Here is a 19,726-nt window from a genome sequence, read left to right as displayed (position 1 = left end):
TGTTATTACTTGAAATGACAACAAGATTTCATTAAATGTGGACATCTTGTCTGTGTTAACTTCTCATTGGTCCAACCCTCCTTTTTCTTGGAGGTGTATTATTATTATTATTATCTTTACACCAACTTTTGTATCATACTTTGCTTATTTTGTCAGGTGGGCTTCTTTGTTCTTGGCTAATTTGAAGGTGCCAATGATCTTTAGATTGTAGTTTAGCATCAATTTATTTATGTAACTAATTTATATGCTCTTTTTTCTTTTCTTATTGTAGCCCTTTCGATAAAGATGAACAATCATCTCTCATCCATCAGTTTGCAAAGTTTGTGCTACAAACTTTGCTTGTTATCACAGAAAGGTCTCATGCAGCCTCATTTAGGTGTGTAAATATTAAGATTTAATCTTTTTTTCTAATTTTTTCTTTTTTAAGAAATTGTTGATTCCATGGATAAATTGTTGCAGATTATGAGCAGATTCCTTTGCCGGAGAAGATCAATTGTCACAATTTTCAGTCAAGAGACACACTGCAATCACTCGTAAAATCTTGCTCCTGTCGTGATCTGAGCCACGGTCGCAGCGACGGCGTTCAAGAATGCAAGCTTCATCAGCCTCAGCAGAGAAACCTCGGTGAAAACTCGCTCATCAATTACTATCATCATAAAAATAATATTGGTGTGAGTAAAAAAACCTTATTTTCATCTTCAAATTGATCATTAGTGTTGATGTCATAGAAATTATTTATGAATTTGAATGCTGTGACAGATGGAAAAACATTATTACAGCAAGGCAGTGCAGTTAGAGAGGCAACATTCAACTAGTTGTGGTGGGACTAAATTGATTGTCCCTGCTTCAGAAAAAGAGCAGAAAAAACGAATTAGATGGACTGAGGATCTTCACAAGAAATTTATTGAATGTGTGGATCGTCTAGGTGGAGCCAAAAGTAAGTAGAATATATTTATATAAGAGATACTAATAAATTTGATGATTTTTTTTGGAATGGCACTGAATGCAGAGGCCACGCCAAAGGGAATCCTCAAGCTAATGCAATGTGATGGATTGACAATTTTCCATATCAAAAGCCATTTGCAGGTTAAACAAAAACTACTCTTGATCTCAAATTTTAAATTTTGATTTCTCAAAAATTTTATGTTTTGTTTCTTAGAAATACCGCGTTTCTGAAGTAATGCCCGACGATAAAGAAGGCAGTTCTGAGCAGATTGGATTTAAATCGTAAGCTATATAATGTTTTGTACAAATAATCTCACCAGATTTTGGGCTAATTACTCATCGTTGTTTCATGTTGATACAACAAGTTATATGTCATCTGTGTCTAGACGGCGTCAATTCTTTGCCTACATGGGGTACAAAACATGAAACAAGTACTATAATATATACAATCTGTCCCCAAGTAGGCAAAGAATTGAATTAAACACACGTACGGTGGAATGTATTAAAATGAAATACAAATGAACTTTTTATATACAAACTTCACACCTTTTCAATATATGAATCAATGTTGAAACATTTTGTATGAATAGTACTTATAATGAGTCAGCATATTTTTTTGTTAAAAATAGTTGATGATCTATAACAGGGGGATGCAGATTGTGGAAGCTCTAAGGCTACAGATAGATGTTCAGAAACAATTGTATGATCAACTAGAGGTTTTTGGATTTAAGTTTTTTCTCTAATTTCATAAATTCATAGTATATTTAGGTTCTGACTTAATTTGGTTTTGTTTAGAGCCAGAAGAAGTTGCAGATGAGGATTGAAGAACAAGCGAAACAGCTTCAGACAATGCTTGAATCTCAGTGGAATACAAAAAACTAGTAGATTTTTGTAACTTCGATTCGTGAATAACACTTAGCTAGCTAGCTAGCTTGTTTACCCTACAATCGTATAAATCCTTTCACAATTAACTTCCCGACATTTTCAAATGATATACTCTATCTGTGTCTATCAATAATCGTCCTATTTTACCATTTTGGTCTATTCGCATATAAATGTCTCATTTGCTTTTTTACTACTGTTAGTCTATTACTATTACCATTTACAACAAATCTCACATTCCACTATATTTTTCCATTCACTTTTCATAATATTTTTTAAAACTTGAACCAAGTCAAACTAAACCTATTATTTATTTTTCATAATATTTTTTAAAACTTGAATCAAGTTAAAATAAACCTATTATTCATGGACGTTGGAAGTAGAATATTCTTTTTCCTAAGATGACTGATACATTAAGACATGTAAAATACACAAAAATACTTTAATAAGAATGTTCACAACTTTTTTCTTTAAATTTTCACAAGTTAATTCATGCACAGAAGATTACTCAAATCCACAACGACGAAGTGCAACCATGATGGCAAGACACTTCATCTTCAATAGGTTGGCAAGACACTTCATCTTCAATAGGTTCGTTTTAAATGTTAATCATGCAGATTATGTTCTTAAATTGCATATGTTATATTGGTACTTTGACGTGTTTGTTGATAAATGATAGAAAAAGACAGAAAAAGGTGCAAAAAAAGGCCAAGGTGCAGCAGCCTCTGTTCTAGCCCATTCTTCCAGCTATTTTGAAGTCCAATCAGTGATTACTATATACCATTCTCTTCTTCTTCGAAAGAGCTTCGCGTGGATACCTTGAACATCTAAATCGGAGTTCTGTGGAGAAAGTTATGGTCATTTTACGAACGACGCGCAGTGCAGTCAAAAGCGGATGGAAATTAGGTGGGAATTCAGGGAAGAAAATAAATATTGCACAAATCTCTCCCATTTCTTGTAGGGCACGAAAATTATCAAAAATAAACATTTTTTCAGCTAATAAATACTTCTGAACATAATTCTTATTCTCTATCTCAGAGCCTACAATCCTTCTCCACCTCACACATTCTTCCATCCCACAATCCACACATAATTCATCTATCTTCCATTGGAGCGGAGCTCTGCGGATCCATGCAAGAGAACACTGAAGATGATTCAACCTTGGATTTTATCAATTTCTTTCATGTCTTGTACTTTTATTTATTGCTTTTACTTGTCTGAGTAAAACATCATTTATAGAATTTTTGGTTAAGATATTCGATTGATTTTCCTTGTTAGCTCTTGCAGTTATTTGATTTATCCTTGTGCTTTCTATGTTCAATTGATTAGCTACCTCTTGAATACATGTTAGAGTTGATTAGAGTACTCGGGAGACATGAAATAATTGACTTGGAAAAGAGATAATTCACACTTTAATTCAATAAAACTCGGGAGAGTTGAGGTTTCACGTGAGGTCATTGGTCTTAATGATCTTTTGGGAGTTAGATGTTAGAGATTTAAAGGGGACTTTGATTTCAACACCTAATCTATGGATTTCTTACCTCAGGAGGGGGTTTAATCTAGTTTAGTGACCGACTTAATAACTCTAGAGACCATAATTCAAGGAAGTCGATTGTGTTTTGGATCCTAAAATTCAACATTCATTCGCTTGTTTTGTATCATATGTTTTTACGCTTCCTATTATTTGTTTATTTATTTCAGTCTAGCTTTATAAATTAAACCCAAAAAACCCGTGTCTCTAGATAGTATATGGCGCTTAGTATATGGTAGTCAGTTGCAATCTTATTCCATGTGTTCGATATTACGATACTGACCTTTAGCTATACTAGATCTATCTTGTATGCTTGCAGATATTTTTAGTGCTAATAAAAAGTGCATCTAGTTTTTGCCCCCGTTGCCGGCGCCGGGGAATATTATTGCTTTAAGCTGATATTATAAGACGGTCGATAATACTAATTTAGAGTGTAAATTTTGTATAGTTATTTTAAATAGTTTTTATCTATTTTGCAAGGGTTGCTATTTTGAGAAGAACATGAATCACAACAATGGATTACTCTACACTCCGGTGTAAGAAACAATCATATGCTACAACACTTGATATGCTCCGTAGAGCGTGAGTGAGATATAAAGTTCCCTGATAATAGCTCTCTGGTTTTTGTTTATTATTTTTAGTTTCTAGTTTAGTTTTTTTTCCTCCTCCGTAGAGCTGAAGTTTTACTCCGTAGAGCTGAAGCTAGTAGTAGTTTTAATTCTTTCTTTTTTTCCTTTGTTTTTTAATTTTTTTTTTCGTTTTTATAAAAAAATCAGTTTTTTAAAAAAAATTGTTTTCTTCTTTTTTTTCAAATAAAAAAATAAAAATAAGTAAGACCTTCTCCCCTCCCCTTCTAGTTTGTTTTCTCCACATAATTCACACATTCACACTTCAAATTCACACCCCTTAATCAAATTCTTCGGATTCTACTAGTTATTCTTGTGCTCAACTGTCAACCAACACAAGATATGTTCTTCTTGTAATTTCTGAGTGTTGAACTTGAATTCTTTCATTGAATGACTTTGTTGTTGATATGTATTGGTAGTTTGGATTAGAGATTGATGGAGAATGATGAATTTGTATGTTTTGGATTGTTGGAATTAATTATTGTTGGGTGTGGTTGAATATATTTGACCTTTGTGGGTGAAAATCGAATATCACTTTGGCTTGATTGTTGATACACATAGTTCATGTTCATAGCATTGTGAGGCTATTTTATCTTGCATGAATTGTGTATATTTAGAGCTTAAGTGCTTTGCTTGATCTTGGTCTATTGTTGAAAATTCTTGCAATTGATTGGGGATGGAGATATGGGGGATGAAAAATGATCATGTTAAGGTAGATAATTTGATTTGCATATTTTATACGTTGATATGATTAAAGGTTGGGGGATTGCCACATATTATGTATTGTACTCTACTATAATATTCTTCGTTCTATACTCACATTGCGGAATTGTAGGTACAAAAGGCATCCCAAAGAAAGTCTCGAGAATGAGGGATAACTTATGAGCTTCAAAGAACGTCAAGTTAAAGACGTTAACCAAGCGCTTGTTGGGAGACAACCCAACATTGGTATCATTTTATTTCACTTTTAATTTGTTTTTTAGTTTACTCACGTCCTTACCAACTTTTCAAACATATTCTTAACGTAGTTTTGAATAAGTTTGGGGGGATGAAGTGCTGGACCGTGAGTTTAGTTGTTTTTGTTTGTTTTTAATAAACCCGAAGTGAATCTTGTCATGAGCATAACATAGAAAACTTAGAAATACTCATGTATAGGGACATAAGACCGAGTTGCCTATGATGAAATGTTCGTTTATGTGTTGGTTGAGTTGACTTGATGCATTGATTTGAAGGTTTGCATAAATAATGAATTGCTTGTTTGCCTTGAATCATGCTTATACCTTGTGAGACTTAGCCATAAATTTATTTCTTGTGTGATTTATCCGCATTCATGTATTTGTTTCTAGAACTTGCTCCTAGTCTGCCTAAGTCTACATAGTGTTTAAATGATAAAAGAGGACGTTAGGCCATCCTTCTTAGCTACTTTATATATCCAAATCAATGATCTTATTCAAAATATTTTTCCCTAGCTAGCCACTTTGAGCCTTTAAAGCCTTTTTTCTTTGGAAGCTAAATAATGGGGGAATATTCATACACACTTGGGGATTTTTTGTTTATATTTTGTGAAAAGGGTTGGAGAGATAAGGTAGAACGAAAGTAGTGTGTTTAAATGTGAAAGTTGCATAGACTTATGTGGTTTATATTAGATATATTGTTGTACAAAAAAAAGGAAAGAAATAAAGGATGTACAAAAGAAAAGAAAAAGAAAAATGAAAGGAATTTGGAAAGTGAGAAGAAATCTCGACAAAGTCTAGAATTTACTGAGATTTGAATTGTTGGTGGGGTGCTATGTTTGATGTAGTAGAAATTGATCACTTTTGCTATGATTGAGTTTAGTCACTTTTTAGTCAAATATTTCCTCACCTTACCAAAGAGCCTACATTATAACCTAAAATAAAGACCTTTCGAATTTTTTATTTTAATCACAAAAAGTAGATGAGAGATTAGACTTTGAGCAAGCCTATGGTAAACTTTGCATATTGCATGATCTGAGAGCATATATTCTTTACCTTATACACTTTGAGAGTGGGCGATGAACACACTTCTAAATACTTGTGAGCGCATGTACTTCAAGGTGATAAACGAGCTAGTAATGAAAGTGCACTAATAAGCTTTGCATGATTTGATTTGTATTCTTGTCGAACTCTTTATTTTTATTGTAATTTTTTAGGCAACTATGAAGTCTAGTTCTTAACATATGTGTTTTTTATTAGTTTTTCTCTTGTTTTGTTTGAGGACAAACAAATAATTAAGTTTGGGGGAGTTGACAAACACGGATTTTGCATGTTTTTAAGAACTAGATTTGGTTCGTTTTAAATGTTAATCATGCAAATTATGTTCTTAAATTTCATATGTTATACATTTGGTACTTTTGACTACTTTGACGTGTTTGTTGATAAATGATAGAAAAAGACAGAAAAAGGTGCAAAAAAAGGCCAAGGTGCAGCAGCCTCTGTTCTAGCCCATTATTCCAACTAGTTTGAAGTCCAATCAGTGCTTACTATATACCATTCTCTTCTTCTTCGAAAGAGCATCGCGTGGATACCTTGAACATCTAAATCGGAGTTCTGTGGAGAAAGTTATGGTCATTTTACGAACGTCGCGCAGTGCGGTCAAAAGCTGATGGAAATTAGGTGGAAATTCAGGGAAGAAAATAAATATTGCACAAATCTCTCCAATTTCTTGTAGGGCACGAAAATTATCAAAAATAAACATTTTTCCAGCCTATAAATACCTCTGAGACTAATTCTTATTCTCTATCTCAGAGCCTACAATCTTCTCCACCTCTACACATTCTTCCATCCCACAATCCACACATAATTCATCTATCTTCCATTGGAGCGGAGCTCTGCAGATCCATGCAAGAGAACACTGAATATCAACCTTGGATTTTATCAATTTCTTTCATGTCTTGTACTTTTATTTATTGATTTTACTTGTCTATGAGTAAAACATCATTTTTGGAATTTCTGGTTAAGATATTCGATTGATTTTCCTTGTTAGCTCTTGCAGTTATTTGATTCATCCTTGTGCTTTCTATGTTCAATTGATTAGCTACCTCTTGAATACATGTTAGAGTTGATTAGAGTACTCGGGAGACATGAAATAATTGACTTGGAAAAGAGATAATTCACACTTTAATTCAATAAAACTCGGGAGAGTTGAGGTTTCACGTGAGATCATTGGTCTTAATGATCTTTTGGGAGTTAGATGTTAGAGATTTAAAGGGGACTTTGATTTCAACACCTAATCTATGGATTTCTTACCTCAGGAGGGGGTTTAATCTAGTTTAGTGACCGACTTAATAACTCTAGAGACCATAATTCAAGGAAGTCGATTGTGTTTTGGATCCTAAAATTCAACATTCATTCGCTTGTTTTGTATCATATGTTTTTACGCTTCCTATTATTTGTTTATTTATTTCAGTCTAGCTTTATAAATTAAACCCAAAAAACCCGTGTCTCTAGATAGTATATGGCGCTTAGTATATGGTAGTCAGTTGCAATCTTATTCCATGTGTTCGATATTACGATACTGACCTTTAGCTATACTAGATCTATCTTGTATGCTTGCAGATATTTTTAGTGCTAATAAAAAGTGTATCAAAGAAATATGGAGCGAAGTTTGTGTAAGTTAGTAACAAAAAAAAAATAAGGACCAAGTATTATTTAGATTTCTCAGTAGCAGAACGTACTTCGTTACTGTGGTTATAGTTATTTAAAATAGGATTACAGTGAATATACCACTTGGATAAAAATTTATACTATAATGCATTAACATTAGTAGATAACACCCTATTGGATAAGAATTTATATAATGCATTAACATGACAGGTAAAATACACAAAAATATTTAATAAGAATGTTCTCAACTTTTTTTTCTTCAAATTTACACTAATTAGTTAAAACATTCATGCACAGAAGATTACTCAAATCCACAACGATAAAGTGCAACCATGATGGTAAGACGCTTCATCTTCAATAGGTTGGAAGTTCAAGACATATAAAATGAAGTTTGTGTGAGTTACAAAAAAAAAATAAGTACTAAGTAATATTTAGAATTCTCAATTTATTGGTTGAAGAAAAACGTAACCGTACTTCGTTAAAGTGGTTATAAATATTTAAAACAGGATTATAGTGAATATACCCACTTGGATAAAAATTTATATAAATGCATTAACATTAGTAGATAACAGTAACACCCACTTGGATAAGAATTTATATAATGCATTAACATTATTAATGGGTAAAACATTATAGTGTAACATTCTGTCCCAATTTTACATATTTAGTTGAATAAAATTGTGACACTTTAAATATTTGTAAGATCAACAATAACAATGACAGAAATGAGTTTTTCCAACAAGTTTGCAGAAACCTCCTCGTTCACAGTCATTGATGCAGTAAAGCCAACATTTCCCATCATTTTCTGGATTATCATCTACATTTGGTCTGCATTTCCCAACACTTGGGAAATTCCTACAACATTTCCCACCTCCATCTACACTTCCGCTACCTGAATTTACTCAAAATATAACATATTCATAAATCATTATATTCACATAATAATTTTGATCAAAATACAAAACTAATATACAGAAATCAATTAAAACAAAGAACTTTAATTTAATGTGGCTTATGTGTGAATTTTGATTGATTACTTTTCCATTATTATAAATGCATATACATATACTCCTTAGTAGGTCCACATCCTTAATTAGGAGTACCTTATTTCTAATTTTCGCATGGAGGCTCAAAAACTAAGGAATCAGTTATTTCATGATATCGTATTCATTTGCATCATTACAAATTCTAAAACATATCTCATTATATCATTGATTCATGTCACTATATACATAAATATAAGGCATTATAATATTGATTACAAAATGAACATTGTTATAATTCCAGTTATATTGTGCAGTTTTCTTCGTATGTAAATATGCAATTACAATTTGTTTCATAATTACATTTAATTTGATATAGGCTTATGAAAAATAATTTAAATCGAGAAAGCTATACAAAATAAATTACTAGTATAAGGGTTGATAATAAACATATAGTCGAGAACTTACCGAAAAGAATGACAAAAAACATGAGAGTTATGAAAATAGAAATATTCTTCATTGCAACCAATCGAGTGTAGTAATATGATCCTTCAATTTATGTTTTCTTCAACCAAGTGTAGAATTATGATCCTTCAGTTTATGATTTCTTCAAGCTTAACATTTTCAGAATTTATAAGAAAATAAAATGCATATATTTTGGTAATTGTTTATGATTTCTTCAGATGATTGTTTACCATAGTAATTGTTGCTACTACTTAATTTGACTTGATCTTCAAACAATCAACCTGTCTATGATTGGAATTTGGCTATTATTAAAATGAGATTTAATCCTACTAATAAGGTGACAATTGATATGCATGAATTAGTTTAGATGGGAAAAAGTAGATTTGGAAATGGAAAAAGTAGATTTGGAAATGGAATAAATAAGATAAGAATGGAATGAAGTGAAAGACACATTTTTATGACTCGTATATATGATAATTGAATAGAGTAACAATGAAATTAATAGTATTATCAAAATATTAAATACATACACATACTTCAAAATAATATTATGTAAAAACATAAAATCATACTCCCATCGTCCACAATCAAAGGTCCAATTTTTAGCGTGAGATATAAGAAATGTGAAAAAAATAAATAAATGCGACATATGCAGCTTTGGAGTGGGATTATGGGAAATAAATTTTTATGGGATATTAGTTGATGATATGATAACAACTGTTGTTAAACAAGTAAACTTATTTTTCCTAGCTTCACATTCATGGCCCTTTTCTAGTTGATGATGTTGGAAATTTGGGCTTTCACATGACTAATTTAATGTGTATGGTTATCTTTCAGTTGTACAATTAAAGTAATCTATTAAAGATTAAAGTTTGGGCTAAAGTGTATTTTTATTTGTTATGGAAATAAGTGTAGATACCATATGAGATTTTCTATTTGATGAGGGACCAAATAAAAAATAAAGAGACTTATATTACGTATAAATATAAGTTAGGGTTAAGGTCCCTAGACGTCAGAAGAACATTCGATATCTCCGTATTCTTTTGGCAGACTATTGCGAAGAATGTCTCTGATCGTTTGGAAGATCCATAGCCGCTGCAAAGCAATTCCACCATTCAATTTGGTATGGATCAAGGTACGCTTCCGTTCTACAGTTTATATTCTTTCTCCGTCGTTCTTGGTTAATCATCATAGAGAGCTTTATGTAATTGTTCAATCATTTATTCCAACAAGTGGTATCAGAGCCACTCTATTGATGATTCTCTAAGAGTGTCCACAGTGGGAGAGCCGCGGCCCGTGGCTCGGGTGCGCGGCCCCCACTGCAGAGAGCCACGAACGGTGGCTGGGAGCCGAGAGCCGAGAGGAAGCCGCGGCCGCGGCCTTCACGCGGCTGAGCTGTGTATTCAGCTACCCACCACTGCAGCGGCCGCATTTCGTGGCCCAGCCACAGAATTTTTTTTTTGCTTCTTTTTTTTTATAAATACACACCATTTTTCCTACCCCAATTCAAACACCACTCTTTCCAATCTATTTTAATTCAACTTCTGAAATATGGATTCCGATGAACGGTACCAAGAAGCGGTAGATCTGGAGTTCCAAAACCTTGTTGCAGCGGTGCAACATGAAGCTGACGAGGTGGAGGCGGCGGTGGCGGCGGCGGCGGTGGTAGTCCCTCGGCCGTTCTATCATCGGCGGTGTATCGACCGTGACCATGCCGGGGCTGACCGCCTGTTGATGGAAGACTACTTCAGCGAGAACGCCCGTTATCCGCCAGAGATTTTTCGTCGGCGATTCAGAATGTCGCAACAACTCTTCATCCATATAGCGACGTGTTTGGCGCAGCGATACACCGATATGCGGAGCCCCTGCAGATGGGTGTACCACGTACTAATGAATACTTGATCCAGCGGTACACCGATATGCAGAGCCAAATATCGCATACAACACTGCAGGCTGATTTGGTTGAAGAGGTCTGGAACCGTAAAAGGAGCGCCACAGAGTGATATGGGTTTTCGGGTTGTTGTTTTTAAACTAGAAAAATTTCGTTGTATAATTTTCCCATTTTAATATAATACAACGAAGTTCTTGTTAAATTTTTTTTTGGTTAGGTTGTGAATTTTTTTTTTATTTACAATCCAAATTATTTTATTTTAATTAAAATTATAAATATCATAAATTATAATCTAATAAAATTTATTGTAGTTAAATTAAAAATATCATTAAAAAAAGCAAACAAATTAATTTTTATTTTGAAGAGGGCCACATTTCGTGACCCTTGTTGTTTTTGGGTTTTAACCATTGTGGAGGGCCATGGAGAGCCACATTTGGTGGCCGGGCCAACTTTGGTGGCCCTCAAGGGCCACCATTGTGGACACTCTAAGAATTGCAAAAGGAGAATTAGGATTTTTGTTATTGTAGTGAATGAATCCATAATATTAGGGTTTATGTTTTATGGATTATTTTGAATGTTTTAAGGATGAATCGGCCGAGAATTGTATGATTATTCTTTATTTCCGTTTCTCGGTTGTTTCATAATTATGGTAAAGATTTCATTGTTGATTCAATTCACTATGTGCATTTACGACAATTGCTTTTGATTAATAATTGTGATTTCAATTCACAGTTGTCTTTATTTGAATTTGAGTATATTGATGTTTTGTGAGTATATAGTTTCAATTCATGAATGATAATTATTGTAAAGGAGTTGATCGAATTGATTATTCAATTCAAGGTTATGATTGTGCACGTATTTCAATACGCTTTTGGTAGTTTAATTTGAAAAGTTCATTGTGAATTATCTGGATTGATGAATATACAGTTTCTTAATTTGAGAATTGAGGTTTGGGAACTGCGCATAGCTACACAAATTTGGATCTGAATCGGGAATACAGTTTCGCATGTGTTCGTTTATGCATTGATTCTGTTTCGTATTAGAATGTCGCAAACTGTATTATTGTTCGGCGATGAAGGTTTTCTCTATTGCATGTTTTGGTGAATCTATAAATCTATGGTCTATGTTTTGTAGATTTAATTGGTTGTTATTTTGGGTGTTGATTTTGGCGGCATATGTTTCATTGATGCCAAAAGGTGGACACTACTTGACCAGATCTTATTGTCAGTATTTGATCACTACAATGAGGTTACCAATTACAAGTTCATATTACTGTCAAAAGACGAAAAATTCTTTTTTTGGTAAAGATCTTTAATGGAATTCCATTTTGATGAAGATGATTAGTTGAATTCCGCCTCGGGGAGTGACGCACAAGGGTTATGCGTCAATAACAGAGAGACGCATAACCATTATGCGTCGCTAGCGAAAGACGCATAACCATTATGCGTCGTTAGTTAGTGACACATAATGGTTATGCGTCGTCATCTAACAACGCATAACCATTATGCGTCACTAACTAACGACGCATAATGGTTATGCGTCTTTCGCTAGCGACGCATAATGGTTATGCGTCGTCCGTCGCGTTTTAAAACGGGCAGAAGGTAGAAAGAGACATAAACGAACGACGAAGAAGCAGCAGCCGAAACCAAGCGACGAATCCAAAGCAATTTCCGACGAATCCGAGCAATTTCCGGCGAATTTCCACCCTCTTTCAACCATATTCCGGTAATTGTTCTTCAATTTGGCTAAATACATCCTTTAATGCTTAATTTGGGCAGATATTCCATAATTTAATAAAAGTAGGGTTTATGATGAAATTGATGGATTTTTGGTATATTTGTGTTGTTTTGTTGCATATAATTAGGGATTATGATGAAAGTAGGGGTTATGATGAAAAGTATGGAATTTTTGGTCGAATTTCGGTAATTTGTCTATTTCATATGGATATAATTTAGCAAAATTAGGGTTTATGATGAAATTGATGGATTTTTTGGTCGATTTTCTGTAATTTGGGTATTTCGTATGCATATAATTGAATGGGTAGAAGCAAATGATTAAGTTTTTGTATTTGCGCCCCTTTTGTTAGGTGATTTTCCGTAAATTGGGTATTTCATATGCATATATTGCGCCCCTAAGTTGCAATTTAGTTAGATTGTTGAGTTGTTAAGAAAAAATTGAATCTTGGGTGAATGTTTTGAAGTAGATGACATCTGCAAGTTCCGAACAACAGTTATGCTATGGACCTGAGGATCCATCATTACTATTTCATCAGAACGAACACATTTCAGCCTCCTTGTTGGCGAATGGCAAAGCAAATGTGTTGAGAATTCGTAGGACGGAGAGTAAGGTTTGGGCATTGCCAATACATGAAAATGTGAAGTATTAGCTTGATGTATGGGGGTTCAGAGGCGTGGTTGAATGTGGAAGACCGATGAGGATGGACAATGAGCTAATAACTGCCTTGATCGAGCGCTGGAGGCCTGAGACACACTGTTTCCACCTTCCAGTTGGTGAGGTTACTGTAACCTTACAGGATGTGCAAAGCCTGTGGGGTTTGAGAGCAGACGGTCGTGTTTTCACTGGCCGTGACTACCCTGTTGGATTTGAAGATTGGCCCAGCAAGTGTAGAGATTTGTTGGGATGGATACCTGACGCAGAAACAGAAACGAAGCACGGTGGTTTGTTGATGACGTCTCTGATCCACCAAGCGACGATGCCGTTAGGTGATGGGCTGCCTGAGTATGCATACATTCAAAGGGCCCGTATACATACTCTGATCTTGTTAGGGGGGCTTATTTTACCGGACACCACAGGGTGCAAGGTCCCATTTATGTGGTTAAATGCCTTAGACGGTCCGGAAGATGTGGATAATATCAGTTTGGGTAGTGCTGCTTTAGCATACCTGTATCATTATTTATGCGAGGCTTCTGTAGGCAGACAGAGAAGAGATGTTGGTGGACCTATGGTTCTCTTGCAGCTGTGGGCGTGGGAAAGAATGCCTACATTGAGGCCAGCCTTCTTGATATCGCCTATGCACACGCCGTATACCCCGTGTGGAGCCAAGTAATGTTTTTGTTTAAATTAACTCACATAATTATGTATTTTATTGATAACTTTTGACATTAATAATATGTATAGGTGGCACGGAGTTACTGAAATTGGAAATGCTCCCCGACATTCAGTAGCTCATTATCGTGATCAGTTATCACTGATTCGTCCTGGCCAGGTGACATTTATTTGTGTTGTCTTAGTTAATGTATTTACTTACTATAGTATGAAATTAATCGTGTTTTTTATTTTATTTGTTTGTAGTTTCTGTGGACACCGTATGCAGACTGTATCCTGCCTGAGCACTGCATTGATTCGACTGCATCCTACTTGTGCGACACTTATTTGGTGTGCTGGTCATTTGTCGAGGCACACGAGGCTGGACGCGTTTGCCCACAATTTAACCCATACCAGCGTATTCCTTAGTACTTTGATAGGATGCTACATAGCTCCGGCCATTTGAGTAAAAGTCACCGTCGTGGGAGGAAGGGCGCTGATTGGGCTAAGGTACATAAGTTCTTCATTGATGAATGAGACTTGCGCCACGACAGGTTCCAAGCAACTTTTGACCATGCAACGACGACAATGGATGGTCGCATTAATCCGGGCTATATGGCGTGGTACAATAGGATCACCGTGTCGTACCTGGTTCAACCTGGGACACAATCAACTGAAGGGATGAACGAGGCTGCCTCTTCTAATTTATTGGCGGTATGTTATGTTTTTGTATATAAAAATGTCTTTAGTTTAAAGTTTGTATTGCTCACCGTGGAATGATGTCATTTGTAATTGTGTTACCTAGGTTGAGACCCTGCAGGGGATATGGCATTTGACCTCTGAACATGACACAAAGCCTCGGTTACGGCAGATTCGAGAAATGGCTGCTTCAAGAAAACACACTAATGATAGTCAACATAATAAAACATTATTCAGTGAAATTCGCCCGACCGGACGTTTGGGAAACATAAAATCGCCCGACCGGGCGATAAATCTGGACTCAACAGTACGTAACAAAATTAACTCGGTGACGCATAATTCTTATGCGTCGTTCCTTGGTGACGCATAATACTTATGCGTCGTTCCTTGGTGACACATAATACTTATGCGCCGTTTCTTTGGTGACGCAAACGCTTATGCGTCACCTATTGAATTTCGTTAGGCCGGGTAGAATTATTGCACTGGAAATTAACCCGGCCGGGTCTCCATTTTAGGCTCGTTGCTGGACTCTGGCTCTACCCGGCCGGGTCGGATTATTGCACTGTAAATCCACCCGGCCGGGTCCTTCTTTTCGTGCCCCTGCTGCCTTTGAACACTTTATGCTCCATTTTATCCTCTTTTCAGCTATCATTCCTAGAACACTCAACAAAACACATAGACTCCAAAGGTATAATAATCGGTTAGATGAAGTCAATTTCGAGTGATAAAATTGACATTTAGCACTTCAACATACCAATTACACCTATGAAAATATGAGTTTGTCAATACATAAACATAACATTCTTTTATATTCATCCTCGACGCCGTGCAAATATCTACCACGACTTTACTGAACGGCACCGGCTGAACAATTTCTTCGGTCATGCCCCTCTATCCCGCAATTTCTGCAACGGCGTGGAGCTCTCGGTTCATCTTCCTCCTGGACATCCATTTGATTAAGTATCCTCCTTCTTCTAACTCGGCCACGCGTTCTAAGAATCAACTGCTGAGGGGTGATGCACAATTTCCATGAAGGTGCAACCCAATACTCTTCATGACTTGGTGCATCAAATGAAACTTGAGTATAGTACTGTGATCTCCATGTACCTATGTAGTACTTCTCATCTATGAGGTCAATCATAACATGACCTCTGTCTCTAGCAACCGCACAAGCATGCGAACAAGGGATTCTCCACATCTGCCACTTACCACAACTGCAACTCGATTCCAAATACCTGACTATTTGAACATTGTTGCCCTTTGACACTCCTTTTTCTATTCTTCCTCGAGTTCGGACATGGTACTTCCCTGTATCTCGGTCAAATACAGTGATGTAATGTTTTCGCCCCTTTGAGTCATTCTTAGCAAGTCTGTCCCTCGCCCATGGGGTTAATTCACCTTCGGTGTGTTCTATTGTTGTCTTCTTTTCCACCCACCATTTTACCGTCCTCCAAAATGTCAAATCAACCAACGCTCTAATCGGCAACTCTCTCACACCTCTCAAGACGTTATTGTAGCACTCCGACATGTTTGTTGTGGCCACCCCCCACCTAAGTCCATCATCGTAGCACAGTGACCAACACTCTTTTGTAATCCTATTCAGCATTCGAACCGCACCACTATTGACATCATGTAGTGCTCGACGTCTTCTTGCAAATTTACGCTCCTGAGAACTGACCCCCAACTTCCATATAATGGCCTTCACATTGGGGCCCTTGTGCTTCTTCAACACATTTGCCCTCACATGAAGCAAACAAAATTTGTGGTGTATCTGCGGGGCCCTTGTCATGATTTTAGACTCCATTGCATTCAAGAGTCCTTTATGCCTATCTGATATAATGCACACCTCCCTCTCGTATTTCACGACATGAGTTCTGACATGATCCAAAAACCACGACCAACTGTCATTGGTTTCTTCATCCACCACAGCATATGCAATAGGCAAGCATGTCTTGTTAGCATCAAAACCACAAGCAACAAGCAACTTTCCTTTAAATCTTCCTCGGAGGTGAGTCCTGTCCACTGTTAACACCGGTGCGGCCTTCTGGAACGCATGTATTGCAGGCCCAAATGCCCAGAAAACATAGTTGAACACCATTGTACGCCTCTGACTCAACAGATCGTTATGCTTCCACTCAACAATTGTGCCCATATTCTGTGACTGGAGTTCAAACATGTAGCTTGGCAACTGCCTAAATGATTCCTCCCATCCACCGTATACAAACTCTATAGCCTTTCTCTTTGCATACCACGCCATCTTATAACTGATTAACACACCAAATCTGTCTTGAATATCAGCTATTATTGAGAAGACCTTGAAATCGGCACATTGTCGCACATGATGTCGAATCAACAGAGCTATCATTGGGGATGAAAAGTTAGCATGATCTCTATTAGCACGATGGCCTATACAAGTATGTCGAGCCTTCCACTTCCTAACTTCCCACATATCGTCATGCGACCTTTGTGTAACTGAAACCTCCCACTTACATTCCCTCGCCTTTTCAGCGTCAGTGGTGCTGATGATGCCTGCCCGTGTTACTGTCGTTCCTGCTGGAAATTTGCATACTGCATGCCACCTTCTTAATTTGCTCTCGATAACCTTAAACTGTTTTTCATTCCACAAACTCCACATAGTTATAGCAGTCTTCACGTGTAGCTTGGAATCAAATTTTGTTCCCAACACAATCCGATGCGGCTCATTCTCATTCCAATACAAAAGGCTGTGTTCATTACCACCCACATCATCCGATACTCCAGAAGGACGACTTGGTAATTCACGAAAGAATCTAAACCCACTAGGATTGTATTCCGGAAGTGGTTGTTCACCTTGCATAACAGGTTTACATGGTACTATCTCATCATCAGAACTACCACCGACATCATCAGCACCATCACCATCACTGAGATCGGGGTCTGGCTCTGTCTCAGATAGTGGCCGTGGCTCATCAAGATCATCTGCAACATCTACCTCATCATTCAATCCAACACCAACATCAGCAGCACCTACAACATCTACAACATCTCTCTGCTCATTCATACTACGATCAAAACTCATTTGGTCCACCCTCGCAGATGATCCAATACCACAGTCAAAACTCATTTGTTCAAACCTCGCAGATGATCCAATACCATAATCAACAACTGGTGGGATTTCTACACTCCTTACCGGTGCATACTCAACAAATAATTCAATACACCCACTTGAATTTTGAGCATTGTTGAACATAAACATTACACTTTCATCATTGCAAATCACAGAACATGTATAACTCATACCGGAAGCAAAGACTATACATTGTCTCCATAATAATTCAATTGTGTGTTGGTTCATATCTATTCTCATCGCATCACAGATCATTGCTACCAATTCAGAATAGGAAACACCTGAATTTAATATGATGGAGCTCCTCGGACGAGGTGGTTCATAACCAATACCCATATGTGGTAGTTGAACTACTCTACCACCCCAATACAAACTCACAAATACTTGCATGATTTCTGCATCAAAAACATTTAAAACAACGACAATTATGGACATTTTTCCTACAAGCCCTAATTTGTATAAATTGGGTAAAACTAACAAATGAAAGCAAAATAAACATGAATAATGATGAATGCAACTAAATTGATGAACAAATTACCGGATCTTATGGAGAAATCGCCGGAAATCGCCTAAAATCGCCTGAAATCGCCGAGAGATGAAGTGAAAGTGTGTTCTGTGCGCTGCGTTAGCCCGCAGGGGGTTAAAAGCCGACTTAACGACGCATAAGGGTTATGCGTCATTAAGGTAAGACGCATAACCTTTATGCGTCGTTAAACGACGCATAACCCTTATGCGTCACTAAAGAACGACGCATAAGGGTTGTGCGTTTATTAATAACGACGCACAACGATTATGCATCACTCCCTCATTCAGAATAAATCTATTCTCCTTCATTAAATTGGAATTCCATTATTTGCCTAGAACAAAAGAAGAAAGAACTCTCAAAAGACTAGATATGGATGTTGTGCCAGTACCTCGAGATGTTACCTTCTTATTTAGATTTTAGAATGTGAGCATGACAACTATTTTGGTTTTGTTCTCTGTTCAATTATGATGTCTGCTTTTGCAGTTTCTTCCAACATGAACAATATGTTAGTGTTGAATGAGTCAAATTCTAAAGATTGCAAAGATTATATTTTGATTGCTCTAGGTTGCATGGATCTGGTTACACGCTAAGGATTGAGCAACCTACTTCTCCTAAGGACAGTAATACTTCTTATTAAAGGAGAAACTACGAGAAGTAGGAATACTCGAATCATGTAAGTCTACTGATCATTGAGTTTAGCATCCCAGAAGCCTTTCGAGGCACTGCATCTGAGTATATCACTAAGGCCAGTGAATACCTTGCCAAAATTATGGAACGTTTTGCGAAAAACGATAAGATTGAGACAAGCGTGCTTGATCTCAATAAAGTATACAAAGGCAAGGGCAACATAAGGGAGCACATTATGAAAATGTCTCACGTTGCTTCACTTAAGCTTCAATTCTAAAGACTTGTTTGTGCATTTGGTGTTGCACATTTGGTCCGTATCTCAAGAAATAAAGTAAAGGGCATTAAGAGAAAGTGTATTGAGAATGTTGCTATGGATAAGGGTTCATCACAAAAGAAACAACATAAGGATAATGATAGTTGTTTCTTTTGTGGTAGACATGGATATAAAAAGAAGAATTGTGACAATATCACGCATGGTGTGCAAAGGAAGTTACAATTCTTGCTTTGGTCTGTTTTCAAGTTAATTTGGATTTAGTCTATAATGATATTTAGTGGGTAGATTCTGGTGCTACTGCTCACATAAGGTTATCAGTGCAAGGCTGTCTATGCTGCCGAAAGTCAATTGATGTTGAAAGATACATCTATATGGGATATGACAAATCGGTGGAAGTAGAGACTATTAGGCATTGTAGATTGTTATTAAAAAATGGAATTATTCTGGTTTTGAAAGATACTTTATTGTACCGTCTCTAGACAGAATTTGGTTTCTATTTCTGC

At 36.3% G+C, this 19,726-nt stretch overlaps 1 protein-coding gene across 2 annotated transcripts; it reads left to right on the top strand.

The window, feature by feature from the left end:
* Positions 1 to 241: 241 nt before the first annotated feature.
* On the top strand, positions 242 to 1,903 carry LOC121763775 (myb-related protein 2-like). 2 transcript variants are annotated; one of them, XM_042159855.1, is made up of 7 exons: positions 242 to 376; positions 460 to 671; positions 760 to 937; positions 1,010 to 1,086; positions 1,160 to 1,227; positions 1,592 to 1,661; positions 1,741 to 1,903. In XM_042159855.1, exons 1-7 carry the CDS (start codon positions 286 to 288, stop codon positions 1,825 to 1,827), a joined length of 783 nt encoding a protein of 260 aa, XP_042015789.1. In that variant the 5' UTR covers positions 242 to 285; the 3' UTR covers positions 1,828 to 1,903. The 2 variants fall into 2 exon arrangements, with proteins under 2 accessions (XP_042015789.1, XP_042015790.1); XM_042159856.1 differs by having other exon boundaries at positions 1,592 to 1,645; positions 1,741 to 1,816.
* The last annotated feature ends 17,823 nt before the right edge of the window (positions 1,904 to 19,726 follow it).

The sequence above is a fragment of the Salvia splendens genome, chromosome 14 (assembly GCF_004379255.2).
Source record: "Salvia splendens isolate huo1 chromosome 14, SspV2, whole genome shotgun sequence".
NCBI lineage: Eukaryota > Viridiplantae > Streptophyta > Magnoliopsida > Lamiales > Lamiaceae > Salvia > Salvia splendens.
The sequence above is the reverse complement of the archived record's forward strand: the minus strand, read 5'-3'. Positions and strand labels throughout refer to the sequence as shown.

Bases quoted from the DNA above. Each gene is read 5' to 3' on its own strand.
- LOC121763775 (XM_042159855.1), top strand. From the start codon at position 286: ATGAACAATCATCTCTCATCCATCAGTTTGCAAAGTTTGTGCTACAAA. The intron at 377-459 runs GTGTGTAAATAT...AAATTGTTGCAG, and splicing joins TCTCATGCAGCCTCATTTAG to ATTATGAGCAGATTCCTTTG. The intron at 672-759 runs GTGAGTAAAAAA...ATGCTGTGACAG, and splicing joins ATCATAAAAATAATATTGGT to ATGGAAAAACATTATTACAG.